Below are 23,454 nucleotides of genomic sequence, written 5' to 3'. Positions count from 1 at the left end.
AGAAAGAGAGGTCAAAAGAGGCTTGGAGAAAAGACATCATACAGTATCTAGAGAAAAGAGACTGCTATGTGCAGGAGAGGCTTGGGTGTGAGTGCCAAGATTGGAATCTAGATGGGACAGGGAAACTAGAGGAAGAAGGGTGGAATCAACAACATGACTGTAGTCAGGCCTCAGGAAACCAGAGCTAAAGAACTAAAGTTTATGTATTGATTCAGACTTACCCACCATGAATTGGGCTGCCAGTCTCTAACTGAAAGAAATATTGTTTTGCACTTTCCATTTCCCAAGCAGCTGGAAACCATAGTCGACCATTACAGCAGCCTTCTGTCCTCCAGGTGTTTTGGACTACCAGGCCCATCAGCCCCCAGATAGCATGTCCTAGCTGAGAATGATGGGAATTGTAGTGCAAAGACCCTGGAGGGCACCAGGTTGGGGAAGGCTGTATTACAGGATCTGTTTCCTTTTGAAAAGAGAACACTGACAATATATATATTGTGTTTGTTGTAGAATCTGTTTATTTACAAATGTACACGGCGAGTGGGTATTAACAGCAGCAAATAAGGTAAGCACATAGGCAGGCAGTGTTGGACTCACAACAACATCAATTCTAGACACCAAATCAACTTTATCGTCTCCAGAAACCCCTTGGCAGCTTGGGCAGCCCATAAACAAACTGCTCCTTGCAGCATTTCTCTGCCATCCTCTCTCATCCTGAAGTTGGATATAACCGTTGTAGTCAAGAGACATTCCATCCATCGTGGCTCTGGACAAAGAGTAGCATAACTGCTCAGCAATATCCATGATGAAATCAGCAGATTTTGTGAATAATGGGACACCGTGATTCACAACCATACAGAAGAAGTTTTGGAAGTCTGACCGTTGTTCTAGAGTTGAAAAAAGCAGGGCCACTCATTTCCAACCTATTCAAGTCACACACAATTATAGTCAACCCCTATTTGGTCTGATTCAGGATGGATGAGAGGAGATACTAAGGTTTTGTTGCCTATTAAATGTAAGTCCATTTTGCTCCTTTCCATTAAAAAAAGAAGAGCCAGTTATTGACCATGGAGAGATTGAAATGAAGCCTTTTGAATTTCTGATCCAGAAACAGGACAGAGGACTGGAGAATAACCCTCATAAGATTAAGTCACATATGAGGGAAGGGGAATAGCTCCCTGAGTTCAGTTTTTCTTTCCCTGTCCTGCTGACAGCCTGCTCTGTTTTCTTAGGGCGACAGTCACTGTTTCTGTTTCCATAGCTTTTATGCAGCAATTTCTCCTTGCTCCCAGGAACACTGAGGTGTCGTGGTTTGGTGATGGGGGATCTTTGGTCCCTCAACAGCTACAGCTAGATTTGGGATTGATGCCATCCCTCTTTCACACTGGTGGCCTGGATGGTTAGCACCGCCGGCTGGTGCCAAGAAGTTCTCTGCTGGGCCGGGGCCGGGGGCGGCTCTGGCCCTCTGGCAGCAACCAAGGTAACTTGATATAATTCATCACCTCATTGGCAGGGCTACGCTGAGCCGGGTTGGGCATCAACAGCCCCTGCAGCATCTCCAACAAGTGGGGAGTGAAACGCCCCCAATGGGGTGGCCGTGGGGAAAAGCGGGGGCTGCGATGCCAGCAGACAAAGTTGCGGTAATACCGGTCAGCGTTCACAGCGGTGAGCCAGGGGAAGTAGCCAGTGAGCACACAGAAGAGTAGTACTCCCAGAGCCCACGTATCAAGGCTGGGCTGGGCCTCCAAATAAGCATTGGGGCCCAGGACACACAGCTCGGGGGCGGTGTAGGGCAAGCTCTCAGGCAAAGCCTCAATGGCCCGGCCTTGTGGGCAGCTCAGCCCAAAGTCGGTTAGTTTGATGCGCCGGCATGAAGGATCACAAAGCAGCACATTCTCTGGCTTGATGTCACGGTGAACCAGCCCCTTAGTTTCCATGTACTCCAGGGCACTGGCAAGCTGGAGGGCACAGCGCTTGACCTGCTGCTCAGGCACACCAACCTGGAGAAAGAGTGAGAGATGTGCAAGTCACGTATGTAGCCTCACAGACTTCCTGAAGGTGCTGAGAAACACCATCCAGCCTCCATTCCTCAGTTAACTGACATGTTCAAGCAGAAACAAGTTACATCATCAGGAGCTTGGGAGCTATAATACTTCTGGCATCCTCTTTAGGGGTTCATGATTATCCCCCTTTGCATTAACAAATTCAGTTCCAGTAGCTAAATCCAGCTCGGCATATGTGCTCTAGTCTTTTTAAGCACTCACTCAGGCAGCTTTCCAGAAAGCAACTTGAAAAGGACACTCGCAAGGAAGAAAATACTGCATATGCACTGGTATGCACTGGTAAGTTCCATATTTCTGTGATAACTTGTTGTTGTAAGCTTTGGATTAGGTATCACATCAAAAAGCCAGCATCCTGGGAATTCATTTTTTATTATAAAATAAGGGTGGTTTTCAGTGCTAGTCCTACTCACAGTAAATCCATTGACATTAATTGACATGACTAACTTAGGATCATTAATTCAATAGATCTACTCTAGGGATGAGCAAGAAATTCAATTCAGTACGCATTTCAAGCCAAATCTATCGAATTTGCACTTCCCGAAACAATATGGGAACCGGAATACAGCCATTCTTCACAATTCTCATTTATTTCAAGTTTGCCAACCAAACAATATTTACAAAAATGCCTATGTTAGGGGAAAGTGTGCGTAAAAAAGAATATATGAGTGAAAATAACATACAAAAATGCATTATATATGATGAGAAATTGCTTACAAAATGTGTTTATTAGGAGATATTTGCACTAAAATGCTGGAGAATTTTCATGAGTTTTTTTTAAAAAAAATTGCTGCAGAAATGTGGAGAACTGATTTTAATACTGGAAAAAATGAGAAACTAAGAGAACTGAAACTGACATCTCTTTCCATCCCTAGTCTACTCTAGAGATGGAAAGATCTGTCAATTTCGGTTTTCTCATTTCCCAATCTTAAATACAGTTCCCTATATGTCTGTAGCAATTTGAGGGTTTTTTAAAATGCTCATGAAAATTCTCAAGCATTTTAGTGCAAATTTCTCCTAATAAACATATTTTTGTATAGTTTTGACTAATGTACACATTTTTGCAAGCAACCTCTCAATATAATGCATTTTTGTATGTTATTTTCAATCATATTCATTTTTATGCACACCTCCCCCTAATAGATACATTTTTGTAAACATTCTTTGTTGGAGAACTACATTGCAAAATTTGGGTAAGTGCATATTTCAAATGATGGCTGTGTTTCAGTTCTCATATCATTTTGGAAAGTGTAAATTTGATAGGTTTACCTTTAAATACAAACTAAACTGAAGTTCTCCCCCATCCCTAATCTACTGTGAGTAGGACTTACTTGCATACAACCCTATGTTTCTAACCTCTCAGGCAGGAAGAATAGCTTATCAATTACATCTTTGACTAAAAAGCTTTCCCAGTTAATCAGGCAGTACATTTTTAAAAATAATAATACAAGTGCTTGTAAAAACTACATGTGGCAAGTACTATCTTCTAAGAGGCATTCTTCTCACACAGGAAGAATGCCTCTTCTAGAATGATGCCTTCTGCTAAAAACCAAAGAAAGCATGCTTCCTGCTTTACCTATATGCAAATTTAATCAACAGAGTAATCAACTAAAACTCATAGGATTGATAGAAACTCCTTTAATTGGATTGTGGTCTTAGTGGCAAGGCTCAAAGCAGTTGAGCATTCAGCTTTTCTTTACACAGGATTTGGATTTACAAAGCCTTAGATATTGGGGATGGAAGAGGGGATCAAGAAACAAGTGTTTCCTGGAGAGATGTTTAAAGCATCCTCTGCACATGCCCAGAAGCAGTTTTATTACTACAGGCAGTCCTGGCAGTGAAAACAATTGTTGAAACTATTCCATCATCTGAAATGGCTTGGGACTGGGAGTAGGGGGGAAAGGAGCATGCAAGTGAAGAAGCCTTGTACTCTCCCATCTTCTTCCTCTACCTCATCTTTTTGTGCTGTCTCAGAAACATGAAAAGGGGTGATAACTATGGAAGGCATAACTGCTTTGTGCCCATGCCTAGTGGCTTGTTACCTGTGGCACCATGAGAGAGAAGAGGTCACCGGACAAAGCCAACTCCTGTGCAAAGACGTAGTGATGGAGGGTCTGGAAAGTAATCCCAAGGGCAGTGGCAATGCAGGGATGGGCCCCCAGGGTCAGCGCAATGCAGTATTCATTCATGAAATCTTGTAATTCTGTATCCTTCTTGTGTACAAATTTCAGTGCCATTGGCGTCCCTGCAAGAGAGAAGATGATAAGGAGCTCCCCCAAGGCACTTATTTATTGAGCATTCATCCTGATTTGCTTGCACAAAGCTTATGCAGAGGTTAGACTATATCCAATCTTTATTGAGTATTTGTTCTGATTCATTTTAAAGGGCAGTTGTATGACAATGAGCATTCATCCTGTATTCATCCTGATTTGCTTTTGGGGTGTTTCCTGTTAATCATTCGCTTATTCCACACTTTTCAATGCATTTCCTTTCTGAAAAAAGTCTTTTTTAAAGTGGATTTTTTTGTGCTAGGGCAACAGAGCCCTTTAATCCACAGAAGTGTGCAAACCTACATGTACTGAATGCTCGTGAATCCCTCCCACAAAATAGTGACAGTCTGAGGCATCCAATGTCTTTGGCCCCTGAAAGAGAGGAGAGACTTTAAGGGCTTAACTGCTTCCCAAGGCTATTCCACATCAAACTAGCAAGTCTCACCCATGTAACCCCAATTTGCTGTTGAGATATAAAAGCAAACACAATTCCTTTTAGCAAAATGGTAACATGATATCAATTTGAATTATACAGGTTTGGCTCTAGTAGCCTTAATTTCATGAGACAAATTAATCATGACATGAAAAATGAAATGGACTGCCTTCAATTCGATTCCAACTTATGGGCGACCCTACGAATAGGGTTTTCATGGTAAGCGGGATTCAGAGGGGGTTTACCATTTCCTCCCACTATTTTAGCAGGAACCAGTGAGGTAACTGTGTATAGAACTACAGCATAGTTGCAACTGACAATTTGGGTCCAGCCCAATATTTACAAATCACCCTTGAAACATTAATGGGAGAATAATGATTCCAAGATTGTGAGAGGCTGTATTCACTGTTCTGCAGGTATAATAATGCTCCCAATTTTTCTCCTTCCACACTATGTATTTAGCAGGGGATGAAAGTGGCAAATATATTTCCCTGTGTTGTGTGAACTAGTCCAATGATGTTGGTGTTTCTTCTTTTTGAGAGAGACAAATCTAAATTTCTTCACAGTGGCAGGCAAACTCTCAGATTTGGGAATGAAGAGGTCTCTGCTCCTCAGAAAGGATCCTGTCTGGATGGACTCTCCACTCTCAGTCTAGAAATCTCAACTACCACGTCACCAGCAATCTAGTAGGATTTATCTTCTTAGCCCTGCCCTTCTGGTAGAATAGCACAATCTGATAAATGCCTTGCCCCTGGGGCAGCGGCGTCACTAGCGGGAGTGCGGGGGGTGCGGACCTCCCAGATGCATGGACGGGAGTGGCTGGTCTTACATGCGCACGCACTCCCCACACGCTCCAGGCTGGTGGTGGAAGGCCCGTACCGGCTTCACCGCCAGCAAGCGGGCGCCTGCTGTCAGTCTCACCTGCCCGCCTCCGAGGAGGAGTTGGCTGCGCTGACCCGGAGTGCTTCTTGGCTCCTTTGCCAGCCAATGGCATGGGGCAGGGTGGCTCAGGGTGTCACCCCCCTCAGGGTGTCACCTGGGTGCGGTCCGCACCCTCCGCACCCCGGTAGTGATGCCCCTGCCCTGGGGTTTCTAATGTGACTGCTGTGGGCTCCCTGCCTACCAAGGCTCACTGCCCCCTTCCAATTTCTTTTTCTTTTTTAATGATGTGTTTTGGTTGCCTGTTTTGAGGGGTTGCCCTGTTTTTTTGTCTGTATTTTATGTAGATGTCTTTCCTGTTTTGGGGGGGTTGCAGGGATGGGGTGTCTGAATTATTCCTTCTGTGAAATTGGTATTTTGTAGTACCTGGAACAGTTTATTAGATTTCTAAATGTGACCCCCAGCCACAACTTATTGTTGGGACCCTGTGCCACACACAGATACAATTGGACAGAATAAAACAAATCTATTTGACATCTCCGTAACAGAACAGCAAGTGGATGAATGCTGGACACCAGGGGAGTGTGATGGAATGTTGGGCGGAGTTAGAGTGAGTGACAGAGAATATTTCTTGAGATTGACAGTTGAAAGAGTTGGTGAGGAGGACAGAGAATGAGGGAATGAGATGAGAGGGAGAATGAAAAACTAGATAGGAGGATAGGTATAAAGGAGAGTCATTATGGTTAGGACATTAGAACTCTTATTTTACTATTCTGTATAAAATTATGACTACTTGTTCTCATTATTTTTTATAAATATATGTTTTCTGTTTTAACTATGGCTGCAAACAGACGTGTGGCTTATTGTGTTATTTTTCCTGATTATAATGCTAGTGCTTCTGACCTGTTTTCTGATATTTCTTTTACACTGCAGTACCTGTTGCATTAAACTGGTGGTTTTCCCCCATCAATATTCTGACATGATATGCTAAATTTCATTCACGCTAGTGGACATGGTGTGACACAACAACAGTGGATGTCATCGGACATGCCACCCCCTCTACTCTTTATGTGTGTATGCACTTCTGTATGCTGGAATACTGTCCCAAAATTTGTTACATGAGTGCAGTGGCATGCTCCTAAGAAAAATAAAACACCAAACTCCTGCGATTTTCCAGGTTAATGGGTTTGAAAAGATATTTTTTCCTGGAAGAAATTAGCATGGAAATGAGTGCTAAACTTCCACAATTCCACTAGATTTCCAGAAGGATCACATAAAACACAAAAAATAACAGGTAAGGAAATGGCAGAAAAAGAGAATAAAGTACTGTCTGAATGTAGCGTATCTGAGTTCTGGTCTGGATGGATTACAAGGTTAATCTATCTCATCCCAGATATCTTGTGTAGATATACTCGGATAAGGATATAGAGGAAGGGCCCTACTACTCTCTATAACTCAGCTGGTGGTGGCGGCGGCAGGTATTGTGAGGACCTTAAAACGATATCTAGACTCAGCAAAGTAGCCAAGTGACTGTCCTATTGACCTCCAGGGATCAGGCCCTTGTGAGGAGCATCATCAAGAACAAACACTATTCTTGCAAACGGCAGAGGAGATGATGAATTTATGACTGGACTGCCTCAGTTCAGAGGGGAAATGGTGGCTCATGTGACTGAATACCCCCAAAAGGGAGGGATTTTTAATCTCCCTGATGTGGCAGTTTTCTAAGTGCAGGTTTGCTTTTTTTTAAAGTATGAATATTCAGTCTTGTGAGCCCCTATTTGTACTGTAAACTGGTACAGCCTGAAGGTGTGTTTACCACCTTAGTGGGAACTGGTGATAGACTTCTTAACTGTTACAGCAGTACGAGAATGGAACCAATTACCTAGAGATAAGGTGGGCTCTCCAGTACTGGAGGCATTCAAGAGGCAGCTGGACAGCCCCCTGTCAGGCATGCTTTAAGTTGGATTCCTGCACTGAGCAGGGGGTTGGAATCAATAGGCCGCTACCAACTCTACTATTCCATGATTCTAGTCCTGTGGTCCTCCAGATGTTGAGCTACAACTTCCATCATCCCTGACCATTGATTTGGTGCAGTTGGTAGTCCAACAATATCTAGATGGCCACAAGTTGCCCATCCCTCCTCTAGTCCTATATGGTTGAGGCTGGTACTCTGAATACTTCATGGACAAAATGCACCCTGCGCACACTTAAAGGCACTCTTCTCTACCTGCCATGTATCAGGCTCATCTCTATAGGTCCCTGGCTCAATTCACATTGGCTCAAGGATCTGTTTAATAGCCTTTGCTACCCCTTTATTCCCTTGGGTCTTGACCTACCTTGTTGCTGGTGAACTGCCATCAGCACATGTCCAAAGGAGCCACTACCCAGTTCTCGGAGGATAGTGTAACTAGTAGCCACCTCCATCTGGGGCAGGTTCTGAGCTGTCAACAGCACCATTTCTTCCAGTCGTTTTGCAATGTCACCAGGGACTAGCTTCATGGCTGTACAGAAAGAGAGATGGAAGATTTTTGAGGTGAATATAAAAGGCCATGGACCAAGTAGCAACATACCCTGCATATGCACTTTTGGGGGGAGCTGTGTGGCTAAAATGCTCAGTAGGAATTGGGGTGAGGTCATTCTGCACAGAAAACTGAAGGTCCAACAAGAAAAAAATACTTGTAGATGCAACATGCTCTGCTTTCCAAAATGAATATTCCAGAATAGCCATTGCCATGAAATATCAGACTGTACAAAAGCCTCAAGAGAACGGGCCATTTTGCATCACACAGGAGAAGGCCTGAAACACTCTAAGACTGCACAACTGCCTGTCCACCTTGACAGATTCAGACAGCACAAGACAGCGGCAGTCATGCTTTCCCACTGTGCAGGCACTGTTTGCCTGCCTGTATGTAGGAAGTGGTGGTCATTTGTTCCTCGATATGCCATGTTTTCCCTTGGCGCCCTTTCCTGCTCCCACTGCTCCTTGGTCGTTCTGAAACAGCATGTATTCCCATGTGACAGCAATGACTCCCTTTGGCACAGAATCAGAAATGACTACACGAGCATGTATTTACATACACAGCCCAATACCTGTGGTATCTGGTTATCAGCTGCCTCTGAAAGACAGCCAGAGGCTGCCTGACTCTGGCGAACTGGATCACAAAATGAGGCACAAAGCACAGAATCCTGGGCCAGATGGATGACGATAGCAAAAAGTCTTATGATCCTAGTGTTTTGACGTGTGCAGAGTGCTTTCATTCACAGAGCAACCACAACCAATGCCCACATATTTCGGATATGGAGAAAACACTTGGAGACCAAAAGATATGATTTACAGGCAGGCGGGTTTCTGACTCAGGATCTCTTACCTTCAACTAAACTTTGGGGACTGGAATGGGGGGGGTAACTTAAGGATGTTTTACGCTCCCCACTTCACACAACACAAAAGCATCCCAAAAATAGATATATTATTTTGAAGTGGCTCTATACACCTTTTAGTTTGGTGCAGGGTAAAAAGCAACAGGCTGCATTAAGGCTGCAATCCTGTGCACACCCTAACATTCGAGAGTAACTCTTAATGAACTCAGTGGAACTTCTAATTGCACAGTTAAAGTCAAGTGCACTCTCTAGCCTGCAGGTTTTGCATTTGAATTTGTTACAGGAATTGCAAAAAGCAATCTAAACGTCCTTTACTTACCTGCCACGATGGAGCCGGAGCACTTTGTCTCTTCCCTTCAGAGTGTTTTGTTGACTGACTTTCTGGGTGCTCGACCCTGCCTTGGCTGTCTATTTGGTACCTGCCACATGTCGATCCTCATGGAGCCTTTTATAGCAACCACTTCCCATCTAGTTCAGTCCAGCCACCACAAATAGGGAAGGAGGCCAAGCCACCCCTCTCATCTCTCCCCCGCCCTGCCCCCAAAAGGTCATGGCTGAGGAGTTCAGGCAGTTCCATGGGGCACGATTAGCAGCCACTTATTAGGGTTATTTTTACCTCCGGTTGCCCAGCTGCTTTTACGGCACTTATGAACTTGTATCCCAGATGTTCCTGGAAAGATGGATTTGTGCTTCTCTCTTCTGCCCCATGTGTGGATGAACGTGCACAGGGAAAAATCGGATTTGTGTGACCCACATGTGCATTACATTCTGGTGTGTACACAGCCAGTTAAGCAATTTTGAGGGGGCACCTTAAAAGCTCAGAATAGAGTACCCCTTCCTAGATCACCAGACCTCTTTAACCTGGTGTTCATTAACAGCAAACCTTTTTTTTTCCTGCAAAAGGGCTTGTTGCTATACATCTTTTCCCTGAACAGGAGACAGCGTGTGCCCTGACCTTTGCTTATTCCTTGGCAGCCTTTGCCTAGCGTGTGGTTTGGCCTTTGCCAGTGGTGGCTTATTGATGTACAAACGCAATAAGCTGCCCCTGGGGAAGGACTGGGGGGGGCTTAAACAAGCAGGTGGGCAGTGCACTGTTTGTTGTGCCCTGGGTCTGGGTTTCCATGGAGAGTCACTCACTGAAATGGTTTACTGTTCTAGGAGAGAAGGGGGAGGGGATAAGAGAGGGGTGTCCAGAGTTGAGCTTTTAGTGGGGAACTGTTGCAATGAAGTCTGGGGCATATGCTGGAAAAAGGCAAGTAACTTTTCTTCCTCAGCATGGCTGTCCTTACCAGCAGGGCTGGCAGAGCAGGACTTGGGGCAGAAGTCCACAGCCCCACTCAGCACAAGGGCCCCTCTAATACACAGTAGGACTGACTGACCAACATTTGAAGTAAGTGAAGTAATACACATGACCATCTAAAGAGTCCTCCCCCCCCCAAAAAAAAACCCCATTGTAAGAGTACCACTGGACCTTATCCTGAAGTAAAATAGAACAGTTGCTTCAGGGGGCCAAGAGAGAAGTGGCCACTTCACAGCTCCAGCACCAACTTCACTGTGCAAAATCAGACATGAAGAGGACATCATTCACAAGTGCACCTTGTTCACATACAGTGTGGGACAGTGTTATAATGTTAGTGTTTTACGGTAAAAGGAGCATGGATGAGAAAGTCATGAAACCAGGAATAGGGAACCTGTGGTCCTCTAATGTTGTGGGACTTCAATTTCCATCAGCTCTAACTAGCATGGCCAATGGTCAGGGATGACGGGAGCTGTAGTCCAACCAACATTTAGAAGGCAAAAGGTTAGCACTAAACCTTCCTGCACTAAACCTTTTCCCTTCTTGCATCTTACCATTGCACAGTTGATTGTTCCAGGCATTTTCTCCTTTCCCAGCAGCTCTGGGTATTAGAGGCAGGAAGGGAGCAAAGAGCCTGGAACATCCAACTGTGGAAAGGTAAGATGCAGGAAGGGTAAAGGTGTAGCGCCTCCCACATTTATTTTATTGTTAAAGACCGCCACTTGTTCCACTTTACTTGTGAACAGACACCCCAAAAGCCACTGTCTGCCAACATTCCATTCAGCACGTCCCTCTGTATTCTTAAAGATGGTGGATCTTGTCCAAAGTATGGGACATATATCTTTTTGGTAATTTGATTTAATGTATTACAGTGTCTTGGGGGCCAGTGCATAACGTCATCTCAATCGAGAAGTAAAGATTTTCCTGGGCTCCAGGCTGCAGTTCAGGGTGTGTGTATTGTCTGAATGCTTCCAGCTTGTGTCTAAACCACCATGCCGAATTCATTAGTTATAAACCTATCTTTGATTAATATTGCCTCACCCTCCTCCCTCTTAGTCTGATGTAAATTACATGTGCTAACATAAAAGGTGACAGCTAACCTGTGAACGATCCAGACCCATTATCTCGGGGCCTGCAGCCATGGCAACTGCTTCCCTATAAACACCTGTGTTTGCTCCTTTAGGGTCAAGATTGTTCCGTTGCCATGGCCACAGATCAATCATGAGGCTTCCATCACTTGGACCAGGGTGGACAGGGAATCTGCCCCATTGTGATGCCTATTGTTCCATTCCATGACAGTGATCCTCCTTAACTATCAGCCTTGCTGCCCTGGAAGCCATCCAGCTGGCGGGTGGCACATTCCTGCTTAATGAAGCTCCAGGCAACAGCTGCAGACTTGGGCGTTGTTTACCTTGGCAAGGGTGCTTTCTGTTGGTCATTATCCTGGCACAGTAATGAGGGGATCAACACTCAGCTGGTACTATGAGCTGGAGTTTTAGCTTCATCCACAGGAAAAGATAATCTCATGCTGCACGCAGAGGACAGAAAACTACACACACATAGGGTGCTGTGTACCAGGTCTGTGGCTCCATCACCTGGCAATGCACAGAACTGCAGGCCACTTCCAAAGTGAGGTTTAAAGGAAAATTCACTTACAGCCCTGCCCATATTTCCTTAGACGCAAGTTCCACTAAACTTAATTCATCTTACTTCCAAGACAAGGAGCATAGGACCTTAAGGGGGGGGAATCCTATATTATGCATGCTCAAACATCATTTTTTACACTATGAAAATACCCTAACCACTGTTTGCATTTAAAATGCACTATTGTCCTAGAAGGGAATCCCAAGGAAGCTTTTTTTTTTGCTATGTGTGGTGAAGATGGCATTTAGAAATCATCAATGTGCAGTTTTAAGGGATGTGTCTGTTCATGGAAAAAAGGCAAATACGCGTCCTCTGGCTCATTTCAATTGAAAAGCCACATTTTAGAGAATATATTGTTATAGGATTGGGGGGGGTTGGTTTGGATGGTGCTTGTGGGTACCCATCAAGCCTGTAATTCTGTGTCTGTAGAGATAGAGTTTGTAGTAAAGAAATCTGCTGAACTTGTCAAACCAATTTCTTTGATAGGGCAATGATTTCTGGCCAAGTCCGACAAGTCCCTGAACTACATGTCTAAAGACTCATTTAAGAACAGAGGTGCTGCCATAGGAACAACTGGGGTAGGCCTTTCTCCCTCAGTTGGGTAGGGCCAGGAGGTAGCCTATGCTTATGGGGCTTTTCTTTAGTCTGATCTGGAGCTGGGAGCTGGAAAAGACACAAAGAAGTTGCCCTCTGTACGTTAGTATAATCAGCAGACAATTACTGATATCTCTAATCCATCTTTGGATATTGCTAAATTCTTTGCTACAGCATTTTCCTTGTGGCAAGGAGCTGCTTTTCTCAAGCTAAGTAGAGACATTTGCCCTGGATGTACTGCAACAACCTCCCCATTTTATTTCCCCCTTCTCCCCCCCATATGCCCCCCCATTTCTTCTCCCATTCTCCTTTCAGTCAGCTTGTTCCTCCTCCTCTTTCTCCGAACTACCAACTTCTCCCCATGGCGCTTTTACATCCACTTCGTCCTCCATATAACAGCTTTCCTCTCTTCTCTTTCTATTCCCACTTTATTTAATCATCCATATTAACCTTTTAGCTCACTTTCTAATTTCCCTTCAACACCTCCTGTGGCCCTTTCTCCTCAGAGGTAGATCTCCTTTCTTCCCTCCCTCTAAACTTCTGTCTCTTGGCTACCTTCACTCAGCTTGCCAGGAGCATCTGGTGCTAGCCCTGTTCCAAGCAAAAGGCTATGACACAACAAAGGGTGTGAGTCACTTGGCATCTTGAGGCACCTGGCAGGCTGTGGCACCGAGGCTCACCTGAAAGTAGCCCAAGGCCTACTGGTGGGCTGCATTCCAGTCCACTGTTTGAGAAACACTGGCCTATAGGAATTCCCAATTCCAGTCCCCCAAATCTATGTGCCAGGAAGTCCAAGCTGCCCCATCCTCCCACTTAGCACACTGCTAATAGGAACAACAGAGAAACCTATGCAGGCAGCACCTCAGCCTTCACTGTTGGCTTTTCCCTCTTGTGCTGCAAGGCGGAAGCCGAGAGACAACCATGAGAAACACCACAAATGCTTCCTTCATTGGTGGCTCTGGGGGTGGAATTTTGCTCCAAGTGATTCCCTTTATCAGGCAAGTCGCACTTTAATCAAAATCATAGCACAGAAATGCAGCAAGCTCTGAGCCCCAGAAGCCTTGACTCTCCTAAGAGAAAGCTCGTAGCAGTGTTGCTTCATCTTCCTTTCTCAACCAACGGGACCAACTCCAATCTCACCACGTTCCATTTTCAACCACAAATTTTAGATGCAACTTGAAATTCCTTCTGCTACCAGCGGACAGGATTTTCCAGGCATCTACTTGCCTGAGGACCAGTATGGTCTGCAAAAAGCAGAGCTAAGATGAGGCCTATGACTTTCCTTTCAACCTCCTCCACCACCACAAAACAAGTTCCAATCTAGCCTTGGAGACAAATATAAGGGCAGGATGAGGGTTGTGGGAGAACAAGGAAGAACAGTAGCTCAGTGGTAGGGCATGTGCCTAGTGCACCAGAAGCCCCCACTTGACCTTCAGCTTTGAAGTGATCCTTGAGAGTTCAAGTTGAGAAATGAAACCAAGAATTGAAACTTAAGTGCTTAGATCAGAGGAAACCAACATGGTGCCATCCACTCCAGCTCACTTCAACCCCAGACAGCATAGCTAATTGCCAGGGATGATGGGAGTTGGAGTCTTAGAGGCTCAGCAGGAGATAGATTCTTTCATGTTGCAGAGCAGGGTGGTCTCTTGAAAATCACAAATAGTTTTGAGAAAACTTAAAACTATTTTTGAAGGCACAGGCCTGTCAATTGTTATTTCCTCTCCACCCTATGAGAGGCTTGGTGTTTTACTGCAGAGGAGTTCCAAGTGCCTGTCTTTAGGAGGAAAGGCTGTCATTGAGAAAGACAGCAGAAAAGACACAAGGCAGGAGGTGCCCTGACAGCACATGGAAACATAGGTCTCCTCCAGATGACCTGTTTATTGAGAATTCATCCTGATTTGCTTTCACAAAGCTTACATGGAGGTTAGACTATGTTCAGTCTTTATGGAGCATTCATTCCGATTTGTTTGAGGGAAGGTTATACAAATGCAAAAACTCTGTTGCAGTTTGGGAAGAAAGGGATGGATTTGTCACTGCAGAGCATGACAGAGCACTTTAATTGTACAAACAATTAAATTTCTGGTATGCACTTGAATCTCTTCACAATACTGATAGTCTGGAAGTGACCTTAATTCTACTCTGATGGATCAAGAAAGCAAGAGTGACCTGCACTTGAGCAATAATTATGTCATGCCTTGGTGGGTGGCCTGGGACAAATCATTTTGTCTCCACCAGTTTCTCATCTGGAAAATGGAAATAACAGAAAGTTACATAACAAGGTCCATGCAAAGAGCAAGGTGTCACATTTTCCTTTCTGTTCCTGTTAGCAGAAGTAAAAGGTGTGATGAGAAAACAGGAGGGAGGAAATGCGAGTCAGTGCAATCCAGTATATGCATAGCCAGCCATCTTTTGGAGTGTGAAATTCCAGCTCCACCATGGATTTGCTACATGACATTGGGCATTTCACTTTGTCTGTTTCAGCCCCTCCATCTGGAAAAGTGGGCATGATCCCCCTCAAAGGTTGCTGATATAAGGTTGTATTCAAAGCTAGTCCTACTTAGAGCAGATCCATTGAAACTGATGGACACAACTAAATTAGGTTTAATTTCAAGGGGTCTACTCTGAGTAGGATTTAGCTGGCTACAACCCATTGACTATAAGACTCTTTTGTCAAAGGATTACATAAAATAATAACAGAAGTTCCATCTAACTTGGAGGTTTGCCTGAAATCAGCAACTGAGATGGGAGTGCTACCCCACACACTATTAAGGTGGAGATGGTGGGGAGATGATGAAGAGACAAAGTGGGGTTAATAAAGGTGGAGGCTCATCTTACTACAAGAACTATGCAGAAAAGTGTCAGCTCAGAGCATTCAACTCCTTTGATCTCTATTTCTCCAACTCTTCTGCAGATTCTTTAAGGAAAAATCCATTCTTCCCAACTCTAAAGTATATTCAGAGTGCCAAAAAAATATCCTTGATCGCTGGATATAGTCAATGAAACATTGCAGAGGGAAGCATCCCCTGTTCAACAGCTTGCATGCATGTGTAGATGAATGTGATTTTTTTGTTTCTGAAAAACAACATTCAGCTAGAAGTTCTAGTAGATTTTAACTTTGTAAAAAACGTTTTGGAAACTATTGCAACAGTTTCCTTGGCAGGAACAAAGAGAGGCTATGAATAAAGTGATAGCAAACTGGAATAGTAAAATTAAATGTCTCCCCGTCCTACACACACTTTTTTAAAATTTCAGGTTTCAGAACATCTGTTTTTTGGATGCAAACCCAAAGGCAGGAAGGATTTGTTTTGTTCCACGTATATAGATTATGAATTTGTTATTGGATGAAGTCGCTGATGCTTGACAAGCGTTTGTCTCTGCCGAAACCTCCTCCCACATTCAGTGCAGCGATACGGCTTTTCTCCTGTGTGGATTCTCTGGTGGATGATGAGGTCAGCCAGCCGAATGAACCTCCTCTCACACTCATCACAGGGATAAGGCTTCTCTCCTGTGTGGATTTTCTGGTGTCTAGTGAGAGAAGACAGCTGATTGAATCTTTTCCCACACTCCGCACAGGTATGGGGCCTCTCACCTGAGTGGGTCCTTCGGTGCCTGTGAAGATGAGAGAGCTGGTTGAATCTCCTGCCACACTCATCACAGGTGTGGGGCCTTTCTTCTGAGTGGGTCCTCTGGTGCCTGGTTAGAGCGGATGAGGCGATGAACCTCTTCCCACATTCAGGGCAACCGTAAGGCCTTTGGCCCATGTGGATCCTCTTGTGTACTGTGAGAGCTGAAAGATGACTAAAACATTTTTGGCAATAGGTGCAGCGATAGGGCCTCTCTCCTGTGTGAATTCTCTGGTGGCTGATAAGATGTGCCCGTTGGCTAAAGGTTTCCCCACACTCAGTACACGCATGGGGCTTCTCTCCCGTGTGGATTCTCTGATGTCTTGTGAGATGTGAGAACTGGTTAAACCTTGCCCCGCACTCAGCACAGCGGAAGGGTTTCTCACCTGTGTGGATGTGCTGGTGTTTGGCCAGGTCTGATGGGCAGTTGAAGCGTTTCCCACATTCGGCACAGGGGTGGGGTTTCTCCCCGGTATGGATTCTCTGATGTCTGGTGAGGTGTGACATCTGAATGAAACGTTTTGGGCACTGATCACAGTGATAGGGTTTCTCCCCTGAATGAGTTTTCAAATGTTTGGCTAGGCCTGAGGGACGGGTAAACCTTTTCCCACACTGAGCACAGGCATGAGGTCTGTCTTTCCTGTGGATGCCACCATGAGCTCGGAGTTCTTCTTCTCCCCTAAACCTTTTCCCACAGTCTGGACACTGGAAACACTGTCCAGCTCTTCCCAAAAACTTGGCACCTGTTGAGTGGGAAAGAAAAGCCAGATGTGATTCTGTGGATAGGGATACATATAGACATTCAGTGTTGAACTCTGAACTCCAAAAAATTCTGCATCATACTCAAGATGTTACAATGCAAAATTTGACAATGTAGATTTATTCAGCATTAACTAAAAAACACCCACAAAGTATAATATTCAAAAAGTACTGTTAAATGCAGTATAACAATTACTGCATGTAACCAGAATTAAGTCAAGCTTAGACTGACAGACCACAACACAACATGCACAAAAGGAGAGATGTGAATTAGAGACTTGCCAGCTTGCCAGCTCACCTTATAGCTACTAGCATCAGATCACCAGTTCCTCACATATATGGATTAAACAAGTTGCATTAATTTTGTGGTTTGCCCTTAAATGCAGGAATTATCTTTCACAAATAGCCAGTGCCCCCCCTTTTAGATGGGGACTCTAGTGTGTGTTTGCGTGGAGAGGAAGGTAGAAGGGCTTTAACACTTTCCCCCTCTGTTGTGGTCCCAGTCCTGTCTGGGCTTCCAGAGCCGGCTATTTTACATGTGGAAAAAAGCTCCCACTAAACCTAATGGGAACTACCCCCCCATGCAAATAGCAGCTTCAGGGGCCAAATCTGGATTGGGACTGCAGCAGGAGGCAAACGGTTAAAGCCCTCTACCCCGTTTGCCAGGATCTGCATTTGGATTGGGGTCTCATCCTGGGTATTTGTGAAAGAAAAAAATCTGCATTTAAAGCCAAACCATGTGATTAACAGCCTCTCCTGGTTCAGATGTTAGAGAAAAATAGAGCTAGGTGGTCATCAGCATACTGGTGACACCTTGCCCCAAATCTCCTACTGACCACGCAGGGGCTACATATAGATATTGGATAGCATTAGTAACAAAATAGTGCCCTGTGGCACCCCGCAAAGTGACCCAATACTACTATCTGGAACCAACCCAATAAGTAGGAGTAAAACCACCATAAAACAGTGCCCCTAATCCCCAGAAGCTATCCAGGTGGATACCATAGTCAATGGTGTCAAAAGCTGCCAAGGGATCCACACACACTCCCCTTGCTCCTCTCCCAAAGAAGGTCATCCATCAGGGCAACTGAGGCCAACTCTGTTCCAAAACCAGGCCTGAACGCAGCCTGAAATAGGTCAAAGATAATCAGTTTCCTCCAAGAGTCTGTGCAGCTGAACTCCCCACCCTACCCACTCGGTCACCTTGAGAGCAGTTGGAAAGCATGGACCACATTCAGAGTGACATATGTGATCATAAGAAGACTGGAGGAAGGAGACTGGTGCAATCCATGGCCATATCCATCCTTACCCGGGGAGCTGGCATTCCCATTGTCCTGCTGCCGGGCTTCCTTGTAGGTTTGCCTTTGCCTGGTGTTAGCCAGAGGCCGTTGAGCTTCAGAGCAATTTGCGCCCCCTCCTTGGACTGTTCCCGATGCCTGAAACAGCAGCAACCATTTCATTGGAGGTGAAAAGAGGGAAGATTGAACCTAATGGCCTTTCCCAACCCACCCTAAACAGAGCAAGTCCTAAATGAGCTGAGACCTCCTCTGGTGTCAAAGGGGAAGCAGATTGGAGGGGGGGATGAGTGTGTATCTGTTGTGAGAAGCATTAAATTCATTTCACTCAAACTAAAGCCCACCACAGTCATTTGCAGTTTTTTCCAAGACAGTGATTTCTGATTTGTCCTGACCATTGTCCAGATGAGGAGTGGGGAGAAACTTCCATCATCCCTGACCATTGGCCATGCTGGCCAGAGCTGGTGGGAACTGGAATCCACCAACATCTGGAAGGCCACAGGTTTCCCTTCCTTAGCCAAGATCATCGTCACTAGCAAGTTCTGTCGAAAAAAGAATGATCCCTGTTGGACCTCCTTGCTTCTGCCTGACTTTTGAACTATGGGTGCACTTCCCTCAGAGTATGTGGACTGTTGCTAGGCAACAGCAAGATGCACTTCTCTACAGCTTCTAGATTATTCTATAGTGCAGAGGTTCTGAACTGTTTGGGGATTTTTGTGGGCCGCATGAACATTGCTGGGGGCCTTGACATACCACTTAATAAACGTTTGTTCTACAAATCAAACTACATACGTACCTTGTATGCAAAAAAATTGTGGTCTTGCTTTTTTAATATGATGTGCGTGTTTTTGTAAGCAAAGTTTGGTATAATGTTTGTCTGCTTTAGCCTCAGGTCAGGTCCAATGTTTATCCTGCTTCTATATTTGGACTTGATGGTAGCCAGGCCACAGAGAAGAGCCCTTTTAAATGGCAAATTATTAGTAAAAATTAGTAGACTGCCCTAACACTGTTATTTTGAAAATCACAGGCCCTTAGACTAGGGCTGACTTAGGCTGTTTGATCATCTGACACAGTTCAAAATGGCCTTAATCTCCATTATCAGAAAAACACTAATCAGTGCAGGGCCAAGTACAGATATTGTTCACTAATATTAAAAATAATATTCCCTATTTCAAATGCACTTTCCTGCACCTGTACCCTCCCAAATACTTTTAGTGTCCCCATTACTCCAGGCAAATTTGAGCCCCAGAAAATCCGCTTTTAGAAATGAAGCACTGCGTGTGTGTGTGTGTACATGTTAAGAGTCCATGCATATTTCCTCATTTAGAATCCCAAAGAATGCGGAAGAGAGCTCAAAGCCACATTCACATCAGACATTTATTCCACTATTATTCCATTTTAAACATTCAAGGCTTCCCTCAAAGAATCCTGGGAAGTGTAGTTTGTGAAGGGTGCTGAATGGTGTTAGAAGACTCCTGTTCCTTGCACAGAGCTACAATTCTGAAGAGTTTTCTGGAAAGAGGAAATGACTGTTAAACCACTATGGCAAATTGTAGCTCTGTGAGGAGAACAGGGATCTCCTAACAATTCTCAGCACCCTTCACAAACTACACTTCCCAGGATTATTTGGGGGAAGCCATGACTGTTGAAAGTGGAATGATACTGGAATTAATGTCTGGTGTGAATGTGGCCCTAGTTCTACTATCCCCACCCCTCCAAGATGATCATGAATAAAAATGATTTCACCTGTTGATCCTGTTCCCCTCCCTCTTGCTGTCTCAGAAGGAAACCTTCTGCCAGGGCCACAGCCTGGGCACAGGTCTCTGGTCCACGCTCTCGGACTGGAATCTGGATTTCCTTTGGCAGGATTGTCAAGAACTGCTCCAGGATCAACAGCTCCAGGATCTGCTCCTTTGTTCGGCTCTCTGGCTCCAGCCAGCGGTGGCACAGCTCCCGCAATTGGCTGCAGGCCTCCCTGGGCCCCTCAGTCTCTTGGTAGTGGAACTGGCGGAAGCGCTGGCGCTGGGTCTCCCTGCTTGCAACGTCTCCCCTCAGGATGGCAACCTTCACCCTCCCATAGTCTCTGTCTCTGGTTTCTAGGTTGTTAAAGGCCTGCTGTGCTTCTCCACTGAGATTTGGCACGAGTTTGGCCATTCCCTCTCCTCGCGGCCACTGGCAGGCATCAGCTACCCGCTCAAATGTAGGCAGGTCGTCCCACGGAGGCAACTCTGGCAGCTGAGAACTTGCCCAGCCTGTGTGAGAGGACTGTACCGTTTTTAGGATTTCTTGCCACTGGGCTTCTCCGTGTGGTGGCATTCCCTCCTGTCTCTCAACCCTACCATGCTGCGGTGTGGCCCACCTCAGAAAGTCGCTTATTGCCCCAGCCTGAATGGCCCGAGATTTGCCTGCTCCATCCCCCGGTTCAGGACATGCTGGGCTTGGCTCCTCCATTCTTCTTTCAGGGTTGCTCACAAGGGCTGCTAGAGCTGAAGAGTCAGCGGTATCGCTTCTCTTGGAGTGCAGCCATTCGGTCTCCTTGGCCTTAACGCTGCTCTCAAGTCCACATCTCCCACACCAGAATCGGCAGGACTGCACTCGATAGATCAGGGCTTATCATCAACAATGCTACGAATAATGCATTCAGCTTTCAAAATCCAGGAAGGTATACACAGCACAGCAAAATTCCCATCTGAGGAGCTTAGTTTGTTTCTGAAGAAAGAGAGAGAGGGAGGGATATATTTTCAAACATAAAGGTCTAAAACCTGTCCACTAAATGCAAGCTTCACTCCTAGCTATTGGCTGAGCTGCTGTGGTGTCACAGAATGTTTACGAACACACTGGCTGCTGAGAAGGAAGGGTTAGTAATGGAATGTTGGAAAAATAGTGCAGCTGCTCTGAGGGAGGTGGAAGGCGGTCTTGGAAAGGGAAAAACTGTCATGCAGGGCCTAGAAATAGGGATTAAACACTGTAAGAGCCTGGGATGAAGGAAAAATCAAGAAGGTCTGTGTAATAATTAGAGAGAAGATGCAGAGAAATGAGAGAGCCTCTATGTTAAAGACTGATTCGAAATATGCAGGATACGTAAAGGAAAGTGGGCTTCTGAAACTTGTATAGGTGGTGCAAATTAATTTAATTTGCTTTTTTTTGGTATTTATTTTTGTTTCTGCTATTCCGGTGCAGGCAGATGAGCAAAGAGCTATTTAGGACACTCAGGTCCCAATCCTGACCATGAAAATCTTTCTCAGCTTTTATTCTGGCTTCTGGCCTTCATCTGCTATTGCTCACATGCTTTCAGATCTACCTTTACAGCCTTAGACGCTGACCCTCAGGATGTTGGATCTGCACTTGGTACCATAAACTCCACTTGAGCAATGTGACAGCAGAACACCCATCCATGGAAATAACTAGTGACAATATCTCTTGGCAAAGTGTTTTGTCCTCCTGCTGCTCACTGTGAGTGGACCCCCTCACACAGGCAATTATCTGCACATAAAATAAGACAGAAATTGTCTCTATAGGAAAGCTCCACACCATGCATTTAAAGCACATCCAATTTACATTTAAAGCACAAGACTTCCTCCAAGGAATTCTGGTAACTGGATTTCTCTTCACAAAGCTACAAATTCACAGTACCCCTAACAAAGTACAGTTCCCATGATTCTTTGGGGGAAGTCATGTGCTTTAAATGTGCATTAAATGAATGGTGTGGACCTCTCAAGGTGGACTCACACATCCATGAGCATCTCTTAGGTGCAGTCCTGTACACACTTACCTATTTGTATAGGATTACACCCAATCCTATATTATTGTTAACATTTATTACCTGCTCTTCACCCAGAGGCTGCAGGGCAGATTACAACAATTTTAAGATATAGCATTAAAAACAATGAAAAACAAGCTAAAGTTACAAAACAGAGTGGGTCCTAAAAATGTATGTCGCAGGTGTCAATGGCCAGGGTAAAGAGGTACCAACAATGGAGATTTCTTCTCAGTTGGTATGTATATGACTGTGTTGTTGAGGACTTATAACTCACAGATGAACATATGAACATCCTGTATGGTATTGATACTAAACCCATCTGTAATATTGTGATCAGGGAAGGCTGTTTCACACAACTGAAGGACTGTTGGATATTGCAGGAACAAACACATCCTTAGGTCTTCCCATCTGGAAAATGGGAACAAGCATGACCTATCTCACAAGGATGTTGTCAGAGAGAACAAGATAAAGACTGCGAAGAACTTTGTACAATATTTTTAATTTGCCAAGGTTTCATTGCAGAATTATCAGTAGGAGCTAGTTCTTAATATGGAGAGCATCTTATATTTTGAGCATTTTTTCTCACCCAAATGCTGACGATGACCACTCCATTGAACATCATGGACCCGCCTTATAGCAGAAGACTCATCTTCCCTCTCAGTCAATAAAACATGCCCACAACTTCCAGACATCACTTAAATTGCAAGCCTTCACCTGCAGAATTGCAATTGACTCACCTCTGCTGCTTTGCCCAATTTGGGGGCTTGTACTGTCTCGAGCTGCTGCTTTTGCGGCTGCTGAAATAACCAGAGCTGACTCTGAGAGAGAGGAAGCTCCCTACCTTATTCCTTCCCCCTGTGTCTGGATGGTATATACGGGCTCTAGGACCCAGAAAGTGCAATCTATTTAACCCTCCATAATCTGATGGAGAAACTTCTTCCCGCAGGCTCAGAGACACTAGGTAAGGAGACAGCAGATGTGTCCATTCTTACAAAAAGATCACACAATCCTTCTGTCAAGATTGAACAGGGCCCAACAAAGTGACCAGTTGATTCTGCAGATTGTATAAATTGTCCTCTAGAATGTCATCCAGGAGACTTGCAGTGAATATGTAAGGAGTACTTACATATTCAGAAGGAAATTTTATTTTATTTTATTATTTATTTATTTATATCACACTGTTCCTCCCAGTAGGAGCCCATTGACTTCAGTGGGGCTTAGTCCTAAATAATAATAATAATAATAATAATAATAATAATAATAATAATAATAGCATGGCCTGTGCAAGTCTGCTCTCACTTTCAGTCTTCTGTCTGTAAAATGGCAACAATGATGGGCTGTCTACCTTACAAGGTTGTGCTGAATAATGAGGTAACTTATAAGATGTGATCATGTTTGCAATATTGTGTACAGTTCTAGTCATCCAATCTAAAAAAAAAAGGATATTGTAGAGCTGGAAAAGGTG

The 23,454-nt window shown here is 44.7% G+C and overlaps 2 protein-coding genes across 3 annotated transcripts; both read right to left on the bottom strand.

Annotated features, from left to right (window-relative positions):
* Positions 1-499: 499 nt before the first annotated feature.
* On the bottom strand, positions 500-9,439 carry LOC133365812 (serine/threonine-protein kinase SBK2-like). The gene is made up of 4 exons (XM_061588085.1): positions 9,337-9,439; positions 7,976-8,140; positions 4,100-4,302; positions 500-1,997 (listed from the first exon to the last, which is right to left on the bottom strand). Exons 2-4 carry the CDS (start codon positions 8,136-8,138, stop codon positions 1,398-1,400), a joined length of 966 nt encoding a protein of 321 aa, XP_061444069.1. The 5' UTR covers positions 8,139-8,140; positions 9,337-9,439; the 3' UTR covers positions 500-1,397.
* Positions 9,440-14,590: 5,151 nt separating this feature from the next.
* LOC133365811 (zinc finger protein 883-like) lies at positions 14,591-22,851 on the bottom strand. 2 transcript variants are annotated; one of them, XM_061588083.1, is made up of 4 exons: positions 22,727-22,851; positions 19,976-20,938; positions 18,244-18,370; positions 14,591-16,918 (listed from the first exon to the last, which is right to left on the bottom strand). In XM_061588083.1, the coding sequence occupies exons 2-4, from the start codon at positions 20,678-20,680 to the stop codon at positions 15,876-15,878; spliced, it is 1,875 nt and encodes a 624-aa protein (XP_061444067.1). In that variant the 5' UTR covers positions 20,681-20,938; positions 22,727-22,851; the 3' UTR covers positions 14,591-15,875. The 2 variants fall into 2 exon arrangements, with proteins under 2 accessions (XP_061444067.1, XP_061444068.1); XM_061588084.1 differs by lacking the exon at positions 22,727-22,851 and adding an exon at positions 22,576-22,637.
* Positions 22,852-23,454: the final 603 nt, after the last annotated feature.

Source organism: Rhineura floridana, chromosome 11 (assembly GCF_030035675.1).
Source record: "Rhineura floridana isolate rRhiFlo1 chromosome 11, rRhiFlo1.hap2, whole genome shotgun sequence".
NCBI lineage: Eukaryota > Metazoa > Chordata > Lepidosauria > Squamata > Rhineuridae > Rhineura > Rhineura floridana.
This window is presented reverse-complemented; position numbering and strand designations above follow the sequence as displayed.

Coding starts and splice junctions, on each gene's coding strand:
- LOC133365812 (XM_061588085.1), bottom strand. CDS start 8,138: ATGAAGCTAGTCCCTGGTGACATTGCAAAACGACTGGAAGAAATGGTG. Junction 4,303..7,975: donor GGCAGTTCACCAGCAACAAG/GTAGGTCAAGAC, acceptor TCTCTCTTGCAG/GGACGCCAATGGCACTGAAA. Junction 1,998..4,099: donor TCTCTCTCATGGTGCCACAG/GTAACAAGCCAC, acceptor CTCTTTCTCCAG/GTTGGTGTGCCTGAGCAGCA.
- LOC133365811 (XM_061588083.1), bottom strand. CDS start 20,680: ATGGAGGAGCCAAGCCCAGCATGTCCTGAACCGGGGGATGGAGCAGGC. Junction 18,371..19,975: donor GAGGGGAACAGGATCAACAG/GTGAAATCATTT, acceptor CTGCTGTTTCAG/GCATCGGGAACAGTCCAAGG. Junction 16,919..18,243: donor TGGGAATGCCAGCTCCCCGG/GTAAGGATGGAT, acceptor CCCACTCAACAG/GTGCCAAGTTTTTGGGAAGA.